Genomic DNA, 25,887 nt, shown 5'->3' with positions numbered 1-25,887 from the left:
TCCGGACACGATTGACACCCGGTCCCTGCCTTCAAACAGCATCACCTCCTGTTGACTCTACCTCCGTGATCTTGTCCACCGCTCTCTTCCAGCTGCAGCTACACACAATCAGACCTTCATCGGCTCTTGCTGGTCTCACTCAAAAACCTCTCACATATCCCCCGTGCGCCCCCGCCCTCAACAAAAACAAAAGCTCTTATTAGGGTAATCGTCCCAATTCACAACTGGATACAGATCACCCTTTTGCTCAAAACTCTCAGCTCCCCATTACTAACTCAGTAAAATCCAAACTCCCTAGTCTGATCCCAACCTCTTTTTCCAACTACGTCCCCCACTACTCCCCTCCTCCCACCCCAACCTCAGCCGAGTCAAATGAATTGGTGTTTATTGGTACACACCCCATAATGTCGTTTGGTCATGTCGCTCCTTTTTAGAATGTACTTCAACTTATCCTTAAAGGTCCAGCTCAAAAGGCATCTCTCATAATGCCATTCCCAGTGTCCCACAGCTGAATGTAATTGTTCTCCGAATTCTTACAGACTTTAGCTTCACTTAGGACATATAGTTTTCAATCTTCTATTAGATATCCCTGACAACCTGTAAACCCAAGAACAAAGTCCCAGTTTTATTAACCTTTTACCCTTCCTCTGCAGACTTTGCACATGGAGGAGACTTGGATATTCACGAGTGAACAAAATCTAAGGCTGTGCAAAGTACAGTACACGAGGAGGGCAGATTTCCACCGCAGTGTTCACAGCAGCAGTTTACAATAGCCAAGACACGGAAGCAACCTAAGTGCCCATCAACAGGTGAATGGAAAAAAGATGTGGTCCACATACACAGCGGAGTACTAGTCAGTCATTAAAAAAGTGGCATTTTGCCAGTTGTGACAACGTGGATGGGCTTGGTGGGTATTATGCTAAGTGAAGTAAGTCGGCTACAGAAAGACACTCTATGATATCACCTATATGTGGATCACTTATATGTGGAATCTTAAAAATACAACATACTAGTTATATTCACTCACAAAGAACAAACTAATGGTTACCAACAGGGAGAAGGAAGCAGGGAGGAGCAACATAGGAGCAGGGGACTGAGAGGTACAAACTATTATGCACAAAAGAAGCTACAAGGGTATATTGTACAGGGCAGGGAATATAGCCCATATTTTCAATAACTATAAATAGAGTATCACCTTTAAAAATTGTGAATCACTATAGTGTACACCTGTAACTTACATATTGTATATCAACTATACTTCACTATTTTAGTGTTCTTTTTTAAAAATAACTTTCTCATCTTTTTATTTGACTGCTACAGTACATTGTATTCTTTTTTTTTTTTAGTGTTTTATTCATCTGGCTGCACCAGCTCTGTTGCGGCATTCAGGATCTTTAATCTTCGTTGTGGCATGTGAACTTAGTTGCAGCATGTGGGATTTAGTTCCCTGACCAGGAATCAAACCCAGGCCCCTTGTTTTGGGAGCATGGAGTCTTAGCCACTGGACCGCCAGGGATATCATATACTTCAATTAAAAAAAAAAATTTAAGGAAACAGATTTTGATAGAACATAAATTCAACCAGGGCAAAGATTGTTGTTTTCTATACTGCCTTAACCCAAGTATTTAAAACAGTGCCTCAATAACAGGTGCTCGACATGTATTTGCTGAACAAAAGAAATGAACGAGGGAAGCTTTCACAAAAGTGGGTCTACAAACTGAGTGAAAGTGTCAAGTCGCTCAGTCATGTCCAACTCATTGCGACTCCGTGAGCTATACAGTCCATGGAATTCTCCAGGCCCGAATACCGGAGTGGGTAGCCTTTCCCTTACTCCAGGGGATCTTCCCAACCCAGGGATCGAACCCAGGTCTCCTGCATTGCAGGCAGGTTCTTTAGCAGCTGAGCCACAAGGGAATGGTTATCGAATACCTGACTCACAGAGAAGGGCATTCCCAGGAGAGGCAACACATGAGCTGAATGTGGTCGTGGGGAAGTATGACTTACTGATTAAATGAAGGACTCCCACTGCGGCAGCAGCATAGAGAATTTAGTATGAAAGGTGAAGAAACCCAAGCAGGATAGGCGGTCTAAGTCTTGAGCTCTACACTTAAAAGCTTGCCCTAAGGCTCTGAGGAAAGGCCATGTCCAATTTATGTTCCAGGACAATAACTCTGGTAGCAAAAAGGATGTGATTAGGGATAGGAAATCAATTAGGTTACTGAATGAAAAGCTAGGTGGATGACAATGAGGATCTTATCTGCAGGAACAGCAAGATACTACCGATTAGCCGCTGGTGTTCGGCATTTCATTCCTCACCATGTGTTGATTTCAAGCTAACTTGATCATCCTTGTCCTTCAGGCAGCTGCACTGCCTGTTACCTTCTCATCACCCAACAGAGCAGGCTTTCAATGAAGGACAGCTAAAGCAGGCAAGATTTTTTTGTATCACTGGCAAACAGGACATTCTGTGAGCCGAGCATGTCCCGGAGATCCTGTGAAAAGGCAGATTCTGATGCAGTGAGGCTCAGAGTCTGCAATTCTACCGGGCTCCCAGGGGAGGCCGATGCTGCCGGTGCGGAGGCCACGCTTTGGGTAACAAGGACTTAGAATCCAACTCAGACACAAGGTCCTTAATCGTGGTCCACCAGAAGCAACAGAGCTGTGGTCAAGTGTGTGGGCTCTGAGGCAAGACGGCCTGGTTCACAGCCAGCTCTGCTTCTACATCACCTCTCGGGTCTCTCATCTCACGTGGAAAATGGGGTAATAACCACACCCACCACGTAGGGTCTTGTGAGGAAGTTCATTTTGACGTGAAGAACTTAAAACAGTTGTTGTTCAGTCACTTGGTCCTGTCCAACTCTTTGCAACCCCATTGACTGCAACACACCAGGCTCCTCTGTCTTCCACTACCTCCTGGAGTTTGCTCAAACTCATGTCCACTGAGTCAATGATGCCATCCGACCATCTCATCCTGTTGCCCCCTTCTCTTCCTGTCCTCAATCTTTCCCAGCATCAGGGTCTTTTCCAGTGAAAACACTGGGCTTCCCCTATGGCTCAATGGGTAAAGAATCTGCCTGCAATTTAAGAAATACAGGAGACACAGGTTTGATCCCTGGATTGGGAAGATGCCCTGGAGGAGGAAATGGCAACCCACTCCAGCATTCTTGCCACTGTTACACTAGTTCGATAGATTGATACAATCACTTCCCTTCCTCAAGAAGAACCTGACTTTGCTGGAGAAACAGGACTCTATCTCGTATTTTGCTTTTCTCCCTACGATGCAAGGCAAAGGCCGGTCACATTAAAGCACTCCTGGGATGGGATAACGGGGTGTCTCTAATGCAAAAGGTCGCAGGGAGGAGGCTGGAGAAGGGATTCAGGAGATTCTCCAGAGGTTTTCCTGCACATGGTGAAGCTGAGCACCTCTCAGGGCCTTGCCCTATGACAACGTCCCTCCCCATTCTGTTTCCACACCAAGATTATCCCTTACCTTACAGAGACCAAGCTCATTTCTATTTAATCTGTCCCTTTTGAACCCCACATCCCTCTCACTATCCTCACAGGCAACCATAAAGCCTGTATAGAACTTTTCACTTGTGTGTTCTTATGAAATGATTTGATGCTGTGGACAGAGGAGCCTGGTGGGCTATAGCCCATGGGGTTGCCAAGAGTCGGACCCGACAGAGCAACTCACACACGTACACATGCATTTTTAATTTACAGAAATGGTATTGTTATAGATCACATTCAATTTCTTAAACATCCCCCACCAGCACCAAGTATTTAAGATGGACCCACACGGCTCCGTGGACACCTATGCCAACACTCCTGCCTCCCATGACTCCTCATGTACCACCGCGTTTCACCTGCCCTCCCTATCGCCCACCTCCCAACGACTCAGACACTCAGCCTGTCTGCAGTCCTCGACCACCACAGGTACTGGCGAGCATCCCCTGCGTGCCCTCCTCTCTGCTGCCCGGGTTCAAGGAAGGTGCAGGCCAGGCTGTGCCACGATGCCTTCACCCTGGCCCCAGGAGGGAATTCTCGACAAATGGAGAAAGCCATCAAACAGGAGCATTTTTTTTTTTTTTTTGCCAGTAGCAAGTTTTATTCTAGGCAACTGCACATCATCAAAGGGGACACACACAGGACCCAGGAGCCCGCTCCCAGCTCCCCGCCCCCCCAGCAGGGGGAGGGCATCCAACACTCCTGAGAGACACGGTGCTTTTTCTCCATCCTCTCAGGAAATCAGGCCCAGAACAAGTATGCAGGGTGTGTGATCTGAACCACCTCAAGAAACAACTGGTGTAACAGGGACCAACTCAAGGGACTGCCGCACAGGTACAAGCTGACCAACCCAAAGTGAAAACGGGGCTCTCCACCCTCGGAGGCTGTGGAAGCACAGTTGGGATGGGCTGGAAGGGCAGGGAGGAGCCCCCCTCGCAGAAGCAGCCGTACCCCAGCTCCTCTCCTGGACCCTCCCCGCCCAGCAGGGGCTCTGTGGGCTCCCTCACTACGCTGTCCCTCGTGGTCGGTTAGCCCCCCCGGAGCGCCCAGGACCCCCACGACAGGGGGCTCAGCACTGCGTCCCGGCCTCTGGCCTGACTGAATGTGGGTGGGCTGAGCGAGCCCGTGAGTGACTCCCTCCTGGAGGGCAAGCCAGGTCCCCCTGTTAGGAACAACTTCTACGACTCTGGGAATTTAAACAGCGCCGGGCTTTCTTCATCAACTAAAATCTAATTCCCCCCCACCAAAAAAAAAAGGTTCTTCAGAGCAGGGTAAGCAGTTCCCTTTAATTATCTCCTCTACTTGTCCGGAACCAGGAGACCACAGGAGAGGAGGACCCACGAGGCTGTGCATCCACATGCCCGCTCACTCCTCCGACTCAGACTCAACCCCTGGGAAGACCCAGAGGCTGGGAGAGGCCCCCGGCCGGCAGGGTCAGACAGCCCCACCCAGCCTGTGACTTTCTGCTCAGACGGGAAACCACAGACGGCAGGAGAGGCCTGGCCCAGGCTCCCCGCCTCCCCTGGATTTCAGGACAGCCTCTGGGCTCGGCCCAGCGCCCGGCCACGGAAAGCAAACCAGAGAGAGCCCCCTCAGGGAGAAGTCAGTCTCCGACCCTGCAGTGTCTGTTGGGGGACAGTGCCAGCTCCCCCCACCCCCCCTCCGCTGGGTGAGGGGCTGGCACCCCTAGAGCAGGCCGCTGGGCCTGGCGGGCTGCAGGGCCAGCCCGGCCCGCTCCCGCTGGTGGATCTTCTGGTGCTGCAGGAGGTGCTGCTTCTGCACGAAGCTCTTCTCGCACTCCGGGCAGCTGTAGGGCCGCTCGCCCGTGTGGATGCGCTGGTGCCGCACCAGGTCCGACGGGTGGCTGAAGCTCTTGCCGCAGTAGCCGCAGAGGAGGGAGCCCCGGCTCCTCCTCCAGGGGATGTGGCCGGGCAGGGCGACCAGGCTGTTGGGTGAGAACCGCTCCTGGGCCGGGCGGCCGGCCCGGGCAGCCTCCTGCAGGTGGCAGCGCTGGTGGGTCAGCAGGCTCACCCGGCAGCGGAAGCTCCTCGCGCACGCGTCGCACTGGAGCGGATGCGCCTTCCGGGCTGGGGGCTTCAGCTGGGGCCGGGGCCTCGCCTCTGGCTTCGAGGGGGTCTGCGGGTGTGAGGCCTCGCACTCGGGACATCCGCAGGGGCCAGCGCTGTCCTTTCTCAGCTGCAGGCCTTGCCCACACTCCCGACCCGGCTGCAGCTGCTTGTGACACTTGCGCTTCGGGGGGCAGCCCAGAGTTCTGCCACTGCCAGGGTCTCTCCCGCCCTCGGTGGGCTCCTCCAGACGAGTGTCCCCGGGACCTGATTCCAAGAGGATGGACCTGCCCTGCCCATCCCAGAGCTCAGCCTGCTCCGGACTCAGGAGAGCCTGCTCGTCGGCAAAGCCCGAGCACTCTCCGGGAAGGTCCGCGGAGCTGTCCTGCGTGTACTGTGTCTCCTGCTTGACCACGACCTCCTCCACTGCTGAGAGAAAGGATAACCACAAAAGAGATCACAGTCTAGGTTGTTTCAGAGCTAAACACACCTCAGCGAGCTTCAGAAGGGCTCAAATTAGAGTACCCCAGGACCAAGGGAACTGGGACAATCTGAAAGAGGAGGAGACTGAGTGGCTTGCAAGACCTGAAAAACTAAACCTATACTCAGGTAGAGACGTGCTGATTGGAATCTAAATACATTATGCTTACAGACACTGTTATAAGTTCTCCAAGCTTGTCCACAAATTTGCTTTCAACCTCTGTAGAAAATGGCTAGATAAAACACAGGTAACGCATAAGCTACTTTAAGTGTTAAGAGTGTTAAAATAATAAATGTGAACAATAAAACAAACACACACCTAAACCTGTAGCTTAGAGATCCAGTATCCAGTTCCGTTCTTCCTACATAGTCTCCCCAGATGACCTGGTTCCCAGTGGCTTCTCCTGCCTCTTGCCCAGCGAGCCTCACTCCTGCAGATCTGACCCACCCTGCTCTGTCTCCGCTGGGTTCTGACTCATGTCTATTAGGTACTCTACCCTGTACGGACACGGAAGGGCGAGGCGGCCGCCAGTCTCAAGGACTCCCCACAGCAGTGAAGGAGGTAAGAGCCACGTATTAGAGGTGAACTCAAGACAACCATAAAGGAGTTTAGAATAAACGCTGGACAAGGCGACTGACAATCAGCGTGGGGCGGTTTGGTGGTGGCAAAGCTCACGAAAGGCTGCCGGGGGCGGGACGGGGGTGGAATTCTGGAGCCACTCACCTGGGTGGCCATGAGACTCTTCCTCCTCCAAGTCACCCGGCATCTCTGCACCCAACTCCATGTCTCCTTCGGGCTGGCCGAGCACCTCTGGGGTGGAAAGGGCACAGCGTGAGCCCAGAAGACAGGACTGGTCATTTGCCAGTGAACAAGGCGACCGAAGTCAAGGAGCTGAAGGTAAAACTTCAGAAGATTCACAGTCACTTTCCCCTAGCAGTTTCGGACAATTCAGAAAATTACGGCCAATTCGAAGGATCCATTTGGCTAATGGCCGCCTTCAATGCTCCTTCTCAGCTGCTGGGGGCCAGGGCCCAGAGCTCCCTGCTTTCCTCCCAACACCACCCCCACCTCCCACGGACGGGGGCTCCTTTCCGGGGGTCTAACTTCACCTGGGCCACAGCCCTGCAAGGCAAGGTGAGCACTGCTGTCCCCACTGGGACAGACAAGGCAACAGCCACCAGCACCTGCGACCCAGCCAAGCTCACCGTCTCCTCTCTGACCATCTTCCCCTTCCGTCTCCCTCCCTCCGCTCCGGTCACACCGGCCTTCTGGACAAGCCTCCACAGACCTCGGTTCTAAAGGAGTTTAGAACCAAACAAAATGCGTCTACTATTTTACCTATAAAGATGAACATCTATCAAGCAGCACTTCTAATCAACACAATATGAACTTGGAAACCACAGGACCGGCTGTAATTCCAGGTAAATGCCAAGAAACCTTGTTTGGTGAGTCCCTGCTGCCTGCCCATCCCAGGTAACAAAGGATTTCTTGTCAAGCCGTCCTAAGTATTAAAAACAGCTTGAGGTATCCTAGTTGTGTTACACTCTAACGCACATGACAACATTTTATCTATTAGTATAAACGTTATCAAGAACTGACTACGTGAATACAGAGAAGAAATACAAAACCTTTCCAAGAGTCTTCCTAAACTGAGGGCCTGGAGACTCCCGTTACTCAACCCGGCTGAGGCCAAGAGAGGACTCACAGCCACGAGAATCCCAGGTGAAGCCCGGGTCATAAACGCCTCGGTCAGGAATTGCAGGATGTCTGAGGGCGAGGTTCAGGGAGAAAAGCTACCTACTCAGAGAGACCAGAGTCTCATAGTTGCTCTTCATCACGTTGGCATAGAGCTCCTTCTGCCAGTCCTCCAGGTTTTCCCACTCCTGCTCTGAAAAGCAGACTCCATCATTTTCAAGTGACCTGGACACCTGGAATCACAAATGCCACACAGTGAGGGCCTCCGATCAAGGATACAAAGGAAAAGCCGGCCACTGAGAAATCTTCACTGCCAGCCCCTAAGAATCAGGCTCACCTTGGGGGCCTCGCCCTTGCTGCCCGGGGGCAGCCGCAGGACCCAGAAGTTCCTGTTCCTCAGCAGGTTCTCCACGCTCTCCAGCCGCCTCTGCAGCAGCCCGTACTCCTGGAGCAGGGTCCCCAGCACGGCCCACTTGCCCTCCAGCTGGTTCCTGAACTCCACGGTCGTCTTCTCACAGTCGGCCAGCCTCTTCTCGGCCGTCCCCGTCCGCCCCTCCAGAGTCAGCAGGCGGGCGGCCTGGGACTCCACCTTCTTCTCCACGGCCTGGATGGCGGCCACCACGGTCCAGAGTGAGATCTCTGTGGTCTCCAGGTAGGAGCTTTTCTCCGTTGCTTGTGGGGGCGGCGTGGAGGAAGTCAGAGGGCTGGAGCGGTGCTTCCTCCTGTGCTGAAGAACCAGGTGCAGGGTCAGGCGATCTCTTCCAAACAACAGGCTAAAAACACACAAGGGGTCCAGGAACACTATGGAACCTCATTTCTACTTTTTTCTTTTTTAGTTTAAAAAGCATGTGCTTTCATACTCTGATACTTCAGATTACACATACATGCCGTAAGAAGAAGAAACCGAAAAGGAGAAAGAAAGAAACATGTATGTGAAATATCACCATCCAGAAACAGGCTGTTGGAATTTTGGTATGTTTCCTACAGGTTCCCCCCGCCCCCATCTTTTAGCTTATTTTGTTTTTCAACAAAACTGGCATCGTAAGTGTTTTGTTACCTGCGTTTCACAGCCAGCCTTTTCAGTACGACTTTCCAGTGTCAGTATTCATGTTTTTAAGCCAATTTTTTTCTATTTGATATTTTAGAGTATGTATGGTACTCTGCTATGATAAATGATGTGATTTCCATCCCCTTTCACCTCCACACTCCTGCCAGACTTCGCAGTGGATCACGTCAGCCCTGCAGGTGGCTCTCCACAATCAAGACAAAATTCCTTAGCAGGACCAACAAGACTCACCACATTCACCTTTGCAACTTACCAACGAGGATAGTGAAAACTGAATCCTTCAGAAACATTTACTTAAATGACCTGAGTCCTCGGGCACTGTCCCTAGGCTTCACATTTTTAGGGTCTGTCCCTGACAGTGGCTGAAGCTCAGAATTAATAAAACCAACACCTGGGAAGTGTTTCTGAGCTGTCCTCTTGCCCACACTGTGTGTTCATGTCAGTCTTAAACCCCCAAAGCTTCATACTCTCTTATATGGCACACACTTTATTCAAGGCTGCTTCTCTAACTATAATGAGGACATGGGGAACAAGACATTGGAAGGCAATATCTTTGGAAGAACTGCCAGGGCCTGAGCTTATGGTCTAGAGAAAGAGGGGATGAGATGAGGCCAACCAATGGCACAGAACTGAACATTTAAGTTTGGCCGTGACCTAGTCCAGGTAACCAACTCAGTTCATTACTGAGCTATTTAAATCAAAGGCTTAAATATCCCCCTTAAAAAACATGTGAAGAAAAGTTTAATGTAAAAGAAAAATACAAATGAAACAAAAAAAAATTTGATTACTGGATAAAATCATTTCACTACACATTTTGCCTTTAAAAGTCTCTAGTTTTTTGGAGTCTCTTTCCTTTCTGTGGCCCAGCACTGTGTTACTTGCTAGCACTGTTTTCCAAACAGGAAGGTGGGCTGGGATCTGAGCAGAGAAATAACATCCCTCCTCTTCCACGTCCTCAAAGGCTAAAAAGAGCAGGCAAGCCAAGCTTCCTCTTTTCTTTTGTTTTAAATTATCTATCATGACAGAAACAATTTGAATGTCCATCAACTGGTGAACGGATAAACAAACCAATGGTGATCCATTCGTTCGTTATAGGTTGAACTGTGTCTCCCCAAAAGCACAGGAGGAAGTCCTAATCCCCATGTGATCTGACTTGGAGATAGTCTTCACCATGCATCAAGTTAAAATGAGGTCAGGAGGGTGGGCCCTAATCCAGAGTGACTGGTGTCCTAAGAATGTGGGAGAAATACAGACACGGAGACACACACACAGAGGGAAGACACAGTGTGGAGACGCACATGTGGATCTGGAGCAGAGGCTGGAGCTGCGCTGCCACAAGCCAAGGAACACCTGGCGCCGGCAGAAGCCAGGGGAGAGAAGGGCACAGATGCCGCCTCACGGTTCTCGTAAAGAACCAACCCTGTGGGCCCCTGGAGGTCAGACTTCTAGCCTCCAGAACTGAGACAGTCACTTTGCTGGTTAGGCCACCTAGCTGGTGGGCCTTTGTTACAGTGGCCCTAGGAAAGATACACCTTATACCAGAATGGTTAGTGTCAGTCACTCAGCGTGTCCGACTCTTTGCGACCCCACGGACTGTAACCTACAAGGCTTCTCTGTCCATAGAATTCTCCAGGCAAGGATACTGGAGTAGGTTGCCATTTCCTTCTCCACCTTATATCAGAATACTCCTCAGCAATAAAAAGGAACGAATTATTGATACCTATAACAACATGGATGAATCTCAAGATCACAAATGTGAAAGAAACCAGACACAAAATGCTACATACTGCATTCACTTACATAACATTCAGCAAAAGACAAAACTATAGACACATCAGTGGTTGCCAGGGGCTGGGACTGGAGTAAATTACTTACTTAGGGAGTACTTTTGGGGATGATGATGACAATATTCTATAACTTGGTAATATGATGGCTATAGATTTTTCAAAACTCATTGAACTATAGTTATGCTTAAGGAGTGAATTATATTGTGTGTAAATTATATCTCAGTAAACAGGACGCAGAATATCAAGGAAGGAGAAAATGTTAGCTATCATAAAAGATACCATAAACAAAGTTGAGAGACAAACAGGAAGCGAATATTTGTAAACAGGATAAGAATCAGAAAGAAAAGATAAATAACCCAAACATAAAACTGCAGACTATAAGTAATTTGCAAAAGTGGAAATGTAGGTGGTCAGTAAGCAAATGAAAAGACAACCATCAGGAACGCAAATACAACCAAGTGAAATCACTTTTCATCAACCTGTTTGAGAAATATGAAAGAGAGGGAAAGGGAACAACAATCAGAGCCAACTATGACGTGGTAAGTCTGGTACCCTCATAAACATTCCTGGAAGGAATGAAAAATACTACAGACTTTGAGGGAAGAAAATATCCAAAAGATCATTAAAAACCCTTTCACCTAGTGATACCACCAAGGGACTCTTCAAAAATAAACAGATTATTATTCAGTGACATACATACGAAGATGACAACATTCTTTGGAAGAGCCAAAACCTGGAAATAATCTTGATGTCTTTTTTTTTGTCTGCACCAAGTGGCTTACAGGACAGTTCCCTGATCAGGTGTTGAACCTGGGCCACAGTAGTGACCGGCTCCCCGGGTGGCTCAGTGGGTAAAGAATCCACCTGTCAACGCAGGAGACTCAAGAAATGAAGGCTCACTCCCTGGGTTGGAAAGATCCTCTGAAATAGGAACTGGCAACTCATTCCAGTATTCTTGCCTGGAGAATTCCATGAACAGAGGAGCCTGGCAGGCGACAGTCCATAGAGTCACAAGGAATTCAGACACGACTGAAGTGACTAGCGGCACGGTGACGGTGCCAAGTCCTAACCCCTGGACCGCAAGGGAACTCCCTCTAGATGTCTATCAGTAAGAAGATGGTTAAATGAACTGTGGCACAAAGATGATGTTACACAATTGTTAAAAAGAATGAGTTAGATCTATGTGTATGATCTGGAAGAATGTTCATCATACACTGATAGGATAAAAGGCAACTCTGAGGGAAATACATTTATTATGACCTCATTTTCCTAAAGAAGAGACAAGATAAGTGTATATGTTTGTTTTAGCACATAGGAAGGTGTGGGAAGATATTCACCAAACTATACTAACACAAGTCAGCCTCAGGATGTAAGAGAGAGGGACTTTAATCTTTGATTATAAACTATTGCTTGTTTGACTTTTTCACTAAACACATACTCCTCTATAATTTTTTCCTTAGATTTCATACATAAGAATACTCCTTAAGGCAATGAGAAATCTTTAAAAAGTACACTTACACTCACCATATTTCTGGATTTTCTGGGACAGTCCTGCTTGCAAATTGTATCTTGCTGTCAGATCATGTATCATACACCGGGCCTGCAGCTATGGTCTGAAACTCACAATCACTGCTTATGAGACACAGTCCCTGCTCTTAGGAAACCTACAAGCTGCTTGAGTAAAACATTAAACAACACTCTAAAGTGATACTTGACAAAGCTGGACTAGATGATATTTAAGGTTGCTTCTAACTCTGAGATAGATGACTTTTTGTATTGAACAGAAAAAAAAAGAATATTTACGTAATACATAAAATGTATAAAGTAGTGACAACAAATCTCTGTGTAACCAGCATTCAGGTAAAAAAGCTAATTAATTAAAATTAAACACATATGTGCACACACACACACACAGAGACTACCTTGGAGATACCATGGGTGCAGTTCCAAACCACCACAATAAAGCAGGTATGACAATAAAGCAAGTCAAATGAATTTCTGATTTTCTAGTACATATGAAAAGTTATGTTTACACTATTCTGTTATCTAATGCAATAGCGTTATGTCTAAAAAACAGTATATACCTTAATTTAAAAATACTTTATTGCCAAAAAATGCTAACCATCATCTGAGCCTCCAGTGAGTCAGAATCTTTTTTGCAGTATTAACATCAAAGATCATTGATCACCATAACAAATATAATAACAACGAAAAAGTTCAAAATATTCTGAGAATCACCAAAACGTGACACAGAGATACGAGGTGGGCAAATATGTTGGAAAAACGGCAGGTGATAGACTTGCTCAACAGAGAGCTGCCATAAACCTTCACTGGTCAGAAACAGTCAAGGGCAGTAAAGCAAAGCGCAACACAGTGAGGCATGCCTGTGTGTGCGTCTGTTTTATTTATGTATCAACTTTACAGTCCTTCGTGCAACTCTCTGAAGTAACTACTATCTCAAATTTGGTTTTTCACTATTAACTGCCCTTTTTAATTTTTTTTTTTTACCACGTTTGTTTCCAAAAAATATATTCTTCTCATTGTTCATGTTTTAGGATTTTACATAAACAAGTCACTCTTCTACAACTCCAGGGAACAGCTTGGTATTGCAGGTGGCTTTTTCACTGCTGTATAATATTCTACCTTGTGACTACACCACAATTTATTTTTCCATTCCACTACTGGTGTTTCCTCATCTTTATCATTACAAACAGTAGTATGATGAATAGAACTGTACCTGGCTTCTAGTGGATATGGGCAAGTTTTCCAAGAGCATAGTCCTAGGAAGGGACTTGTTGGCTCATAGGGTATATACACATCCTGAATTTAAACAGATAATGTCAAATGTTTTCCAAAGTAGTTTTATCAATTTCACTCCCATAAGAAGTCTGTAAGTATCATCATTGTCAAAATAAAATTTGTGTCCCTCTAGCAAAGTGAAAGTGATAGCTGCTCAGTCATGTCTGACTCTTTGCAAGCCCATGGACTATAGCCCGCCAGGCTCCTCTGTCTATGGAATTCTCCAGGCAAGAATACTGGAGTGGGTAACCATTTCTTTCTCCAGGGGATCTTCAGGACCCAGGGATCAAACCTGGGTCTCTTGCACTGCAGGCAGACTCTTTCCCTTCTGAGACACCAGGGAAGGCCTTGTGCGTGTCCCTCTGTAGATCTGAAATGATATCTCATCATGGTTTTCATCTGCATTTTTTTTATTACTAGCAAGGGATAAGCATCTTTCCTTAATTGTACTGGCCATTCAAATTTCCCCTTCAGTGCTGAAGTCTTTAGTCCATTTATCTTTTGGGTTATCTGACTTCTCTAAGTATTTATGAGGTTGTCTAACACAATTTGTCTGTAAATTCTGTATGCTAATCTATCAGTTATATGTATTACAAATAACTTCCCTTATTTGTGCCTCATTTTAAAATTCTCTTTATTACTGTTCAATATAAAGTTTTAATGTAGGTGAGTTTTTTCATCAGTATTAATTCTCTTCTGGTTTGAACTTTCAAGTCAGGTGTACAAAAAACATCTATATCACACGATACTGTCTTCTAAACACTTGATAGTTTTGACTTTCACATTTAAGTATTTATCTTAACTAGAACTGAGACAGTATTTGTGTACAGTGCAAGCCTCACTTTTCATATGGGAAGTCAACAGATCTAATACTATATATTGAAAAACTCACCTGCTATCTCTGTCATAAATCAAGTTTTCATACATGAAATCAGTCTGTTTCTGGCATGTCTCTTCTGTTCTATGGGTCAATTTTCTACTGCTTTACCAAAAAAATTACCGTCTTAATGACACAGCTTTTTGATAATTATTGATACCTGGGACAAGTCCCTCCTACTTATTTTACAGAAGTATCTTGATTATTTTTGGCCTGGTGATAGTCTCCAAGTTTGAAAGGTTTCACAAAAATATCTTTACAGATTTTGTCTGGCACTGCATCAAATTCATAGATAAATCTGAGAAATGACATCTTTAGAATAAAAATGTTTCAATCCGCTCACAGTATATACTCCTTTTCTAACGTGTTTTTAATATCTTTTGATATTTAAACATATTCCATAGGTATCTGTTCCAATCATCAGTTGCTATATCATAAATAATTCCAAAACGTACTGGCTTGAGACAACAACATGTATTTTGCTCACAAATCTGCAACTAGAGGCGGCTTTGTCAGGGACAGTTTGGTCAAGTGGAGCACATTATGGGCAGGTGCTAGAATCACCTGAAGAATCCCAAGCCACATGGACAGGGATGATCTTGGTGGTAATGGTCATGCTCTGTTCAATAACTCTGCCTAAGGTCCCAGTCTGCAGTCAGCATCAACCACTAGAATACGCTTGCATTTCTAATAGGGCATTTTTGCCTTCTCTCTTTTTTCTTCATTAATCTCTCGAATCACTGAAATTATATTATCGATAGCTATGTGGATAAAAAATTATTATCCTCTGTGTCCATGCTGCACACTGTAACTGAAGGAAAGTTACATGGCTCAAAATAGCCTGGAGTTAAAACTCCCCTCGGGATCCTCCCCACCATTCTATGCAAAACAAAGAACTCTCTCACCCAAAGAAAAAAAATTTACGCCCAGCTCCCAGCCGCTCCCAGCCTCTGGCCAATCTCCAGAATTTCTTGCCCCAGCCATTTATGAGATAACTACTCCGAACAACCTTGGAGAAGAACAGGCCCCCTTAGGACAGTAGATTTCCACACATATGCCTCTATATACTTATGCTTTTCTTGGGTTAGTGCAGCCGCTCACTAATCTGACTGCTGCCCCTTCTCGCCTCTTTAAAGGTGATCTGTTCCTATAAAGTGCTGGTCTCGTTCTTTTTCCGAACATCGCCTTCTCTAACTCCTTTACCCTACAGTAACAGCCACCAGAAACATGCAGATGCTAAAGTGTAAATTAATTAATTAAAAATTGAGTTCTTCAGTTCCCCAGCTATTGAGCTACATTACAAGTGCTCGACAGCCACATGCACTTTGTTCCTACTTCACTGAACAGGGCGGAGAATATTTCCACCATCTCAGAAAGCTCTGTTGAAGGCACTACGCCCTTACTAGTTTTTTATTCATAAAATACTAAAGTTGTGTTAAAATTTCTACTGTGACAGTGAATTTTCCTTGTAGTTCTATCAATTTTTATTTTACGTATTTTGAGGCTATATAATTAGATGCACATAGATTAGAAACATTCTATCAGGATGGTAAATGAAGTCTTTTACCATAATAAAAGCAGTAGTAGCCCTTTATCTCTAGCAATATTAATACAGCTAAGCCAATTTTCCTTTTTTAAAAATACTGTTTATTCTTTTACTTTATTTTTGGCTGTGTTGGGTCTTGTTGCTGTGCATGGGAATTCTCTAGCTGCAGCAAGTGGGGGCTATTCCTCGTCGCAGTGCACTGGCTTCTCGCTGTGGGGGCTTCTCTTGCGGAGCACTGGCTCCAGGAGCTGCAGCACAAGGACTCAATAGCTGGGGCACATGAGCTTAGCTGCTCCACGGCATGTGGAACCTTCCTGCACTGGGACTGAACCCGCGTCCCCTACACTGGCAGGTGGATTTTTAACTACAGAACCACTACAGAAGTCCCCAATTTTCCCATGATTAGTATTAGCCTTGTACATGTTTTCATATCCTTTTATAGTCAACTGTTTTTATAGCTTTTTCTTTTAGTCATCTCTCTTATAAACCATTTGCTAAACCATCCTATCAATCTCTGCCTCTTAACTAAAACATTTAGTCCATTTACACTTATTGTAATTGTTGGTCTATTTTTATTTATTTTTACCTTATTTGTGCTATTTATCCCATCCTGTTTCTTGCCTTCTTTTAGATGGATTTTTTTCTTATTCTATTATTCCCCCTTTTAAATTTTAAGTTATATAGCCAATGTCTAGTCTTTTAGCAACCATCCTAGAAACTGCTTACAAAGACTTTGAACATCTGAATTTTGATCATCTCTTCCTAACGTTTATATCAATGCTGCCATGTATTTTACAAGACCAGTGCTCTAACCCCTGAGCTATGGAGCCAACTGCTGCCATGTATTTTAATTCTATCTTTGTTTTTAATACACAAGAGAGTATTACTCTTTTATTCAGACAATAGTTGTTTATATTCACCCATTTTAATGGATCATCATATTTTCTTACATTATCACTTTCCACTTAGGATAATTTTCCTTGTACCTGAAGTACATTCTTTGGAATTTCCTTTAATGAGTATACTAGTAACAAATTGTCAGTTCTGTCTGAAAATATTTCACCATTTTTTAAAAAGATATTTTTGAGAAGTATAAATATGGGACAACATAGTTATTTTCTTTTAGCCTTTCCACGATGCCAATCTATTGCTGGCTGGCTTCCAGCATTGTTGAGATGAACCTCATCAGTCTTAACAATGGTTCATTTGAAGGTAATCATTTTAAAGAATTATCTATGCATTGTATTCTGTACCTTCACCATTGTGTGTCTAGGTAGAGATTTCTTTATGTTTATCCTGATTGGGATCTACTGGGCTTCTAAGTATTTGTATTTGCATCAGTCCTATGATATCCTCAGCCATTAACCACTCATCAAACATGGCCTCCAGTGCAGACTGTGTGTTTTTCCTACTGGAATTCCAATATGTTTTTCTTCTGAAATTGCAACCTCTGAAATCTCTGAATGGCTAATTCTTTGCCCATTCATTTTACGGCTTTTTCTCAGAGTTTTTCATTACTTTTTGCATAACTTTTTATTGGGAATTCATTTTTCCTTAGATTGTATCTATAAGAATTATTTGCAGTCTGAGTTAAGTGTTGAATACCTCAGAGATTTGGGTTCATTTCTGATAGACAGCTGGAGGCTCTACTTTAAATTCTTGGCTTAAGGTTTCCCAGACACCAAGGTCCTATGCATTCAGGCAACAAGCCCCCTGGAGAGTCAACATGAATCCTCAAGGGGCACCTGGCACCCATCTCTCAGCACCAAGGTTTGTCAAGGCTTTCTCTGCAGTCACTCCCGAGAGGTAAGAGCTTACTTCCAGTTCACCCTGAGGGTTGCCCTTTGAAGTTTCACGTTATGAGACTGGAGTTGAAGGCATCTGAGACTTCCCATCTTCGGCTCTGAGTTTTGTCTATTTTCCAATGCCCCTTGAGGTTACAAATTCATTGTACCAATCAATGTTCAGCAAATGTCCTCAAAGTTGGCTTCAGAAATCCTTCTTATCTCTTAAGAACTCACTCTTTCACTTAGGCTTTGGGCTCTTTCATATTTTTCACTAACTACATTTCAAATATATTTGTTCCCCCCACCCCTCAGAATTTTTGGTTGTTTTCATCAGGGCACCCTTTGACCATACTGTCAAACTAAGAGTTACAGAATCCTTTATCTGAAGACAAGAGACGAAACATGCTCGAGGACAATTTAAATATGTTCTGCATTGATAGATCCATAAATTAAAGCATACTTGGGGGTTTTGGAGGACAAGACTTCCTTTTAACAAGGTCTGTTGAAGTCGTGCAGGAAACTGCACTGAACAGTTAGGAAGAAGTATTCTGAAGTTAGTAATGTGTCCTCCAGCCCAACTTTAGTATTACAATGTGGTCTTGAGGAAAAGGCAAGTCTTTGACTAGATCACCTTAGCTTAAAGGAATCAAATGAGGTAAATATAGTGATATCATGAACATTTGTGTCTTGTCATAATTCACTGAAAACAAACACTGTATTAAGTCTCCCAATCTTTAGTTCTTACTGACTTCCCACAAGAATCAAATACAACGCACCCAGCTCATGGTCAAATTTCACAACAGGATCTCCTTAGCCCTCTCACATGATTCTGAAAGTGTCTCTAGATCAAGAAATGCTGCCCTAACGACCAACTGAACTCCACCTGCCCTTTCTACAGCAAATCCTTATATCATCAAAGTAACCAACACTTCGTAAAAAGAGAATGTCAGAGCTGCCAAGAACCTTGTGTGATGCAAACTCAGTCGCTTCAGTCATGTCCTAGTCTTTGCGACCCTATAGACTACAGCCCGCCAGTATCCTCTGTCCATGGGATTCTCCAGGCAGGAACAATGGAGTGGGTTGCCAAGGCCTCCTCCAAGGGATCTTCCCGACCCAGAGATCGAACCTGGGTCTCCTGCATTGCAGGCGGATTCTTCACCGCTGAGCCACCAGATCATCTAGTAAATAGTAACAACACTCAATTTACAGCTAAGAAAACAGAGGCTTAAAGATGAACACAGTTGCCTGAACTCACTAGACTAGATAGCTGAGAGCAGAGTTACTGGCTAAAACCCAGTTTCCCGACTCCGTGCCCAAGCTCCACGTCTTGCCATTCCCTGAATGGGGACATGTGGGACAGGAGACGGAAACAGATCGACGGCTTCCCAGACAAAAAGCCAGCAACTTACACCGTGAGGATAACACCTGCCCCCCAGGGAGAGAAAGCCCAGCCTTAACTTCAACCAGCGCGGCTGCAACTCCGGGCAGAGTCTGCAGCAGGAGACAGTACGGCAGAAGGAACGAGGGCAACCCCATCAGGCCGACAACGGGCTGGTCACAGAGAAGCAGAGTCCTGGGGTCCCGGAACACGGGGTAAGTTCTCTGGCAATGACGGGGACCCAGGGTTTCCCATCCGCGCCTCCTCACCAGCTTGGAAACGGACTCTCTTAGGGCGCGACGAAAACAGGTCGGGACGGTAGCAAATCGAAGAACATGAAACAAGCCTCGGAGAAGTTTCTCGGCGAAGACGCCGGGGCAAAGGCCGACGCGGAGAGAACCGTCCGGGAGAGGACAGGGAGCTGGGGTAGTCGGGGGAAGGTCAGCGTGGACCCGCGCCAGCCGCTGACCACCGACGCCCAGCCCCACCGGGGCCGCACCTCGAAGCCCAGCCCCCCTCCGGGGGCTCCGCTACCCCCACCACGCCCCCGGGCCCGCACGAGGAGGTCTCTTACCCGAACAGGTGCCAGCTCCGCCATGGCTGCCACCCGGGGCCCGTCTGATACGCCTCGGGCTGCGTGCGGGGTTTCCTGGGGCACCCGCCGGCACCTCCTGGCAGCCGCCCCCAGCGCCGTGTTGATGCAAGGTGCATTGTGGGAGTCCGGCCCTCCCGGGCCAAGACGGGCGCCACACGCCGGTCCTCGCCGCGCGGGGTTTCCCCTAGCGCCCCCGTGCGGCAGGAGGGTGAACGACAGCTCGGCATGCAGCCGGAGAGGGACGCAGGACTGGGTCTTTCCAAGTCAAGGGCCGGTTGCGAATTTAAGACGAGACTCGTATAACCATAGCTTCATTAATGAACCCCAAACAAGCAATATTGTCTAAGTTTTTATCGTGATACGTTTACCACCCCTTATCAAACACTTAATTCCATTCAAATTCATCTCTCAGTGATTTGGAGGCCTTCCCTGGTCGCTCAGGCGGTCAAGAATCTGCCTGTAATGCAGAGACCCAAGTTCGACCCCTGGGCGCCAAAGACCCCCTGGAGAAGGGAACAGCAACCTACTCCAGTATTCCTGCCTGGAGAATCCCATGGACAGAGGAGCCTGTTGGGCTACAGTCCATGGGGTCGCAGAGAGTCGGACAGGACTGAGCGACTGACACACAACACATAGACCTCTGCTTCTCCAGCACTCTGGTAGGTGCTTTGACAGATTTAAAAATGTGTAAAACTCATGGGGGAGAATGAAAGAAGTGAAAGTCGCTCAGTCGTGTCCGACTCTTTGTGACCCCATGGACTATACAGTCCAAGGAATTCTCCAGGCCAGAATACTGGAGTGCGTAGCCTTTCCTTTCTCCAGGGGATCTTCCCAACCCAGGGATCAAACCCAGGTCTGCCACATTGCAGGTGGATTCTTTGCCAGCTGAGCCACAAGGGAAGCCCAGGGCAGAAGAATAGATAGACGTATAAGTATGGCCGAGTCCCTTTACTGTCCACCTGAAACTCTCACAGTATTATTATTGGCTATACTCCAATGTAAAACAAAGTTTTTTAAAAATATAAAACTCAAGACATTTCTCTGAGGGAAGAACTTGTAATCTGGTTGGGGAAAAGGGACACGCTCCCAAATGGCAAGCAGTTTTATCCAAAAATACACCTGTTGCTTTGCTTTTTAGAAACCAGAAACACATTTTGCATATCAACAGGGGGTTAGGTGCCCAGACCACCCCACTGAAGCCTATCAGTGATAATAATCATGCTTTGGAAAATCCAAGAGAGCCCATCCAGCCCACATGCTTCATATTAAACCACGCATTCTCAGTTTGGGTTGAAAAGCATGGTTGCTTCACCATTTGAGCACACAATACACAGCACTAATGCAATAATAATTATGTGATTCATGCCACATTGTCTCCATGGAGACAGGTGATGAATTTCCACTTTGAATGATAGGCATGAAGCACTTTCCCTGAGAACTAAAATCTGAAGATCAACAGAAAAGTATGTTCATGTGACTGGCTCCTTCTTAGCATGAGGGCTTAGTTCAGACTTTTCCTCCTCTGAGAGACATCCCCTGACCACACTGTCTACAGCCCAACACCCTCCTCCATCCCAACACTCAGTGTTGTTACCTAATAATTTTTCAGGGCATTTGTCACTATCTGAAATAACCTCATTTTCCCATTAGCTTGCATAGTAATTGTGCAAACTAATTACTATGCATAATGTAATTATGGGTAGTGGATAATCCATAACAGTGGATAAGCCCTCCACTGTTATCCTCTGTTTCTTGCACACAGAAATGCTCATAAATATTTTTGGATGATTGAATCAAAAAATAAGGATAGGGAAAGTCAGCTCCAAGAGAAGGCATGATGTCAAGGGCAACCAGATCCACAAGCAATTGAATCATTAATATACCTAAAGAAAAAATGGAATGGGCTGAGAAAAATTGGCTGAGATATGTCTCAAACCAACAAAAATGTACTGTCAGACAGAAAAAAAAGTATCATGATTGTAAAGGCAGACATATCAGGACATAGGATACCAAGATCATTAAATGGTTCAGCTACTGAATTCACGTGTGCACCAGGCAAACTTCTGATGATGTAGGTTCCCATGTAGCTTCGGGGAAACAACATGTAGATCAGGCTGATGCAAATATCCAGACCACCCATGGACATTATTAAACCGATACTCTGGCTTATCCACCAGTCTCTGAGAGTCAGCAAGATTCAGCATCCCAGTCTGAAACTCTAGAAAAATACTTACATCAAATTTCTAGTGTCAAGGGAGGCAGCACCCGGCAGTGGTTTGCAGTCTGATCGGCTTGCAGAGATGGTGCAGCAGTTTAGAAAGTGGACTGAGGGACTTGCCTGGTGGTCCAGCAGTTAAGAAAACTCCTTGCAGTGCAAGGGACACTGGTTCAATCCCTGGTCTGGGAAGATACCCCAGGTCGCCAAGCAACTAAGCCCAGGCACCACAACGACTGAGCCTGTGCTCTAGAACCCAAGAGCCACAACTAATGAACCCATGTGCTGCAACTCCTGAAGCCCGTGCACCCTGGAGCCCATGAGCCACAACTACTGAGCTTGTGCACCCTAGAGCCTGTGTCTGCAACTAAGAATAACCCCCGCTCGCCACAGTTAAAGAAAGCCCATGTGCAGCAACGAAGACCCACCACAGCCAGAAACAATGAAATAAAATAAATAAATAAATTGTAAAAAAAAAATAAAAGAAAGTGGGCCAAGGAGTGAGAGCTCCTGGGTCTATAACCCAGTGCTGCCACTTACTAGATGTGGACATTGGGCAAGTCTTGAACTTCTCATCACCTCCATGACCTCATTATGAGTGAAGAATAATAGTAGCACATATTTCATAGAGGTATTAAATGAGTTTGCAGATTAAATGAGTTAGTTGAAATCAAGTGCGTAGAACAGTGCCTGTCCCAGGTTAGGAGCTCAAGAAGCATGCCTCCTCCCACTACTCTGTGAAATAACAGATACTAGTAAAGGTGCTTGTGTGGCAGAATACCTGCCATAGAGCAAGCACTCAGTAATGAGTAATTTCTCATTTTGGCTTGTTTTCACTTTGGCAAGGTCTCTATGCCTTACCTGCAATGAATTCACCGAGATAAATGTCATCTTGTTGCATCTCTTAGAAGCCACCCATTTTCCTTTCCCAACGACACTCAGATCTTGACACAGGCCTTTAAATGAACCTCAATGCCGTTCACAATTATTCCCGTTGGTGGCAGCGGTATTAGCGGAATCAAGGAAATTTACTATTAGTACCTGTATCCTGTCGTCTCTACATCTGTGGAATATGAATGTAACGTGCAGAACTGAACGTGACCTTAGATGTTATCTTACTCAAACCTGCCTTTTTAGTGATGGAAAAAAAGTATTCTTCGAATCACAAATAATATAAAGTTTAAAATAAAGCTTTAGGGCTTCCTTGGTGACTCAGTGGTGAAGAATTCACCTACGAATGCAGGAGATACGGGTTCAAGCCCAGGTCTGGGAAGATCCCAAACGCTTAGGAAGAACTAAGCCCATACACCACAGCTACTGAGCTTGTGTCCTAGAGCCCAAGAGCCGCAACTCCTGAAGCCTGCGTACCCTAGAGACCGTGCTCCGCAACAAGAGAAACCACTGCAATGAAGAGCCTTTGCACAGCAACGAAGCGCATCCCCCGCCAGACGCAACTACAGAAAAGTCTGTGCAGCAATGAAGACCCAACACAACCAAAAATAAATATATAAAATCATAAAAATAAAATAATGCTTTTAAATAGTTATCTTGCCCCTTAAATTTTCTATCATATGATTTATAGCATACATATCAACATATATATGTATATATACATATGGCCAAACATCCTTTTCAAATCAAGAACATTTATAGACCACAGCTTTGAGACCTACTTTTGTGGTCTGTTCCCCTTACTATCTTGCAGGTCTCTAGCTGACAGGGACCATAGCTTTTCTGCTCCTTTCCCATCAATAACCCTTGGGGAGCATGCTCCACACAGCGTCTGGGTCAGTGAGAATCCCAGAATGAACACTCCTGGGCTCAAGCTGAGCCACCCCAACCCTAAGTGTCTGTATTCGTGTAGTGGGCATCTGTCAACATTGCCGGCCTAGCACGTCTCCCTTCCTCTGAGCAGATAGGCACCCCCTCCCCTTTGGGGACGGCTTTTTCTGGGCTCAAGTCATGTAATTCAAAGGGCTGCCACCATCTTGTTCAGTGACAGTTCCAGCCTGATCACAGTGACTGTTTGAGATATATATATATAATTTAAATATAAAAATAAATATATATATAAAATTAAAATATAAAATTATTTTTATAAAAATTTATTTTTACAAATAAAATTTAAAATATGTATATAATATAAAGTTTTGTTTGTTTATTTTTATTTATTTATGTCTGGCTGTGCTGGGTCTTCATCACAGCATGGTTGCAGTCATCGGCGGGCTACTCTCTAGCTGCGGTACCCGGCTTCTCATTGCAGAGGCTTCTCTTGTTGGGGAGCACAGGCTCTAGGGTGCAAGGGCCTCACTAGCTGAGGCGCATGGGCTCAGGAGTTGCGGCTCTCTGGTTTTAAGAGCACAGGCTCAATAGTTGTGCTGCACAGGCTCTGTGGCTCCGCAGCATGTGGGATCTTCCCAGACCAGGGATCGAACTCATGGCTCCTGCATTGGCAGGTGGATTCTTTACGAGGGAGCCACCAAGGAAGCCCCTCGTGACTGTGTGAAAGGCAGGCGTCTGACTCAAAGCAGCCCCGTCACAGCACCCTCACCTCCGGTCCACAGTAACGGAGCCAGGGGTGGGCCTGTGACTCAAGTTCGTCCCTGGAATCCTTTTAATTGGAGCTGAGGAAGCAGGTTAATTTCCTTCCTGGTGAAGCTTTAAATGTGAGTCAGGAAGAGTCTTGTCCCCATTTTTTGGAGTAACTTAACCCCCAACACAGAGGAAGGAGCAGAGATGACTCATTTGTGCCCCTGACCGGACCTGATGCTTCCGTGGCTCCTCTGAGTCTATGAATAATTCCGGATTCCTCCCAGAAACTTCCCCTTGCTCCTTGGTTGACTGGTCAGGCTCAGATAGGGGAACTGGGTGTCTGGGTGACAAGATTTTTTTTTTTTTGCATATCCTTTTATCCATTTTGAATTTTGAATGGATCAATGTAAAATCTATTCAAAACTTCATTGATTGATTAAAAACTGTGCAGAACTCCTTTTAGAGGGAAAACAGTATTTTGTTCACCAAAGGAGTTTTACTGGGCATTTTAACTGTGAAAAAATAGGCTCCTGGGCAGGGCTTGGAAGGCAGAATGTGAGCAAAGATAAAACTAAACTGCCCTCCAGAGTAAATTAGGATTTGGGGGTTTCTCTGGGTGTCCTAGGAGTGAGGGACCGCAGAAGGAGTAAGGGAGCTAAGGCAGAGATATGTGAATTTGAGAATCCAGAAAGCATGCATTAACTAAGGAAAATAAACCTTTCATCACCCCCAAATCATTGAGAGGTGGGGCAGGAATGCTGATTTTGACACTATATGTTACCAATAAAGGATATTGATCCCATTGGGATGCACCCAGTAACCAACACTGGCTTATACTTCTGAGACTGGATATAGGACCTTTCTTGACTCTTAAATGGGCGTCTTCAGGTTTCCCTGGTAGCTCAGACGGTAAAGCGTCTGCCTACAATTCGGGAGACCCAGGTTCGATCCCTGGGTCGGGAAGATCCCCTGGAGAAGGAAATGGCAACCCAATCCAGTATTCTTGCCTGGAAAATCCCATGGACTGAGGATCCTGGTAGGCTACAGTCCATGGGTTCGCAAAGAGTCGGACATGACTAAGCGACTTCACTTTCACTTTCTCTTGTAATAGGAGATAGTCAGCTGAGAGCAATTGTAACGCTGAGGGATGATATGGGTTTAAAATATGTCTAAAGGGGTGTGAGCAGAGGTTCTCAGCCCTCGGCACATGATGCCAGCATCTCACTAGGAGACTTACAGGAGACCCACGGGAACCTCAGTGGATGAGGTGAGGGGGATGATTCTCAGGTGAGGATTCTGTCTCATGCCCAGGACTCCTCGAGAATTACCATTCTAGGGATGTTCTTCCATGGTGGCTCCCTAAGGAGCCAGTGTTGGAGTGACAACCGTGGCCTTGCCCAAACTGTTACAGTCCCAGGATGATAAAATGCTGCTACAATTTTAAAGTTTCTTCCCCCTCTTTTTTTGGGTGGGGCGGCATGCTGCGTGGCTTGTGGGATCTTAGTTCCCAGACCAGGGACTGAACCCAGGCATTTGGCAGTGAGAACAGAGTTCTA

The 25,887-nt window shown here is 45.9% G+C and overlaps 1 protein-coding gene across 3 annotated transcripts; it reads right to left on the bottom strand.

Annotated features, from left to right (window-relative positions):
* Window positions 1-4,095: 4,095 nt before the first annotated feature.
* Window positions 4,096-19,708, bottom strand: ZNF212 (zinc finger protein 212). Of its 3 annotated transcripts, none has more exons than XM_043464028.1 (5): window positions 19,564-19,708; window positions 8,087-8,522; window positions 7,856-7,982; window positions 6,778-6,864; window positions 4,096-6,002 (listed from the first exon to the last, which is right to left on the bottom strand). In XM_043464028.1, exons 1-5 carry the CDS (start codon window positions 19,698-19,700, stop codon window positions 5,194-5,196), a joined length of 1,596 nt encoding a protein of 531 aa, XP_043319963.1. In that variant the 5' UTR covers window positions 19,701-19,708; the 3' UTR covers window positions 4,096-5,193. The 3 variants fall into 3 exon arrangements, with proteins under 3 accessions (XP_043319963.1, XP_043319964.1, XP_043319965.1); XM_043464029.1 differs by having other exon boundaries at window positions 4,096-5,999; XM_043464030.1 differs by having other exon boundaries at window positions 8,087-8,471.
* Between the last annotated feature and the right edge of the window lie 6,179 nt (window positions 19,709-25,887).

Source organism: Cervus canadensis, chromosome 3 (genome assembly GCF_019320065.1).
Source record: "Cervus canadensis isolate Bull #8, Minnesota chromosome 3, ASM1932006v1, whole genome shotgun sequence".
NCBI classification, from domain to species: Eukaryota; Metazoa; Chordata; class Mammalia; order Artiodactyla; family Cervidae; genus Cervus; species Cervus canadensis.
This window is presented reverse-complemented; position numbering and strand designations above follow the sequence as displayed.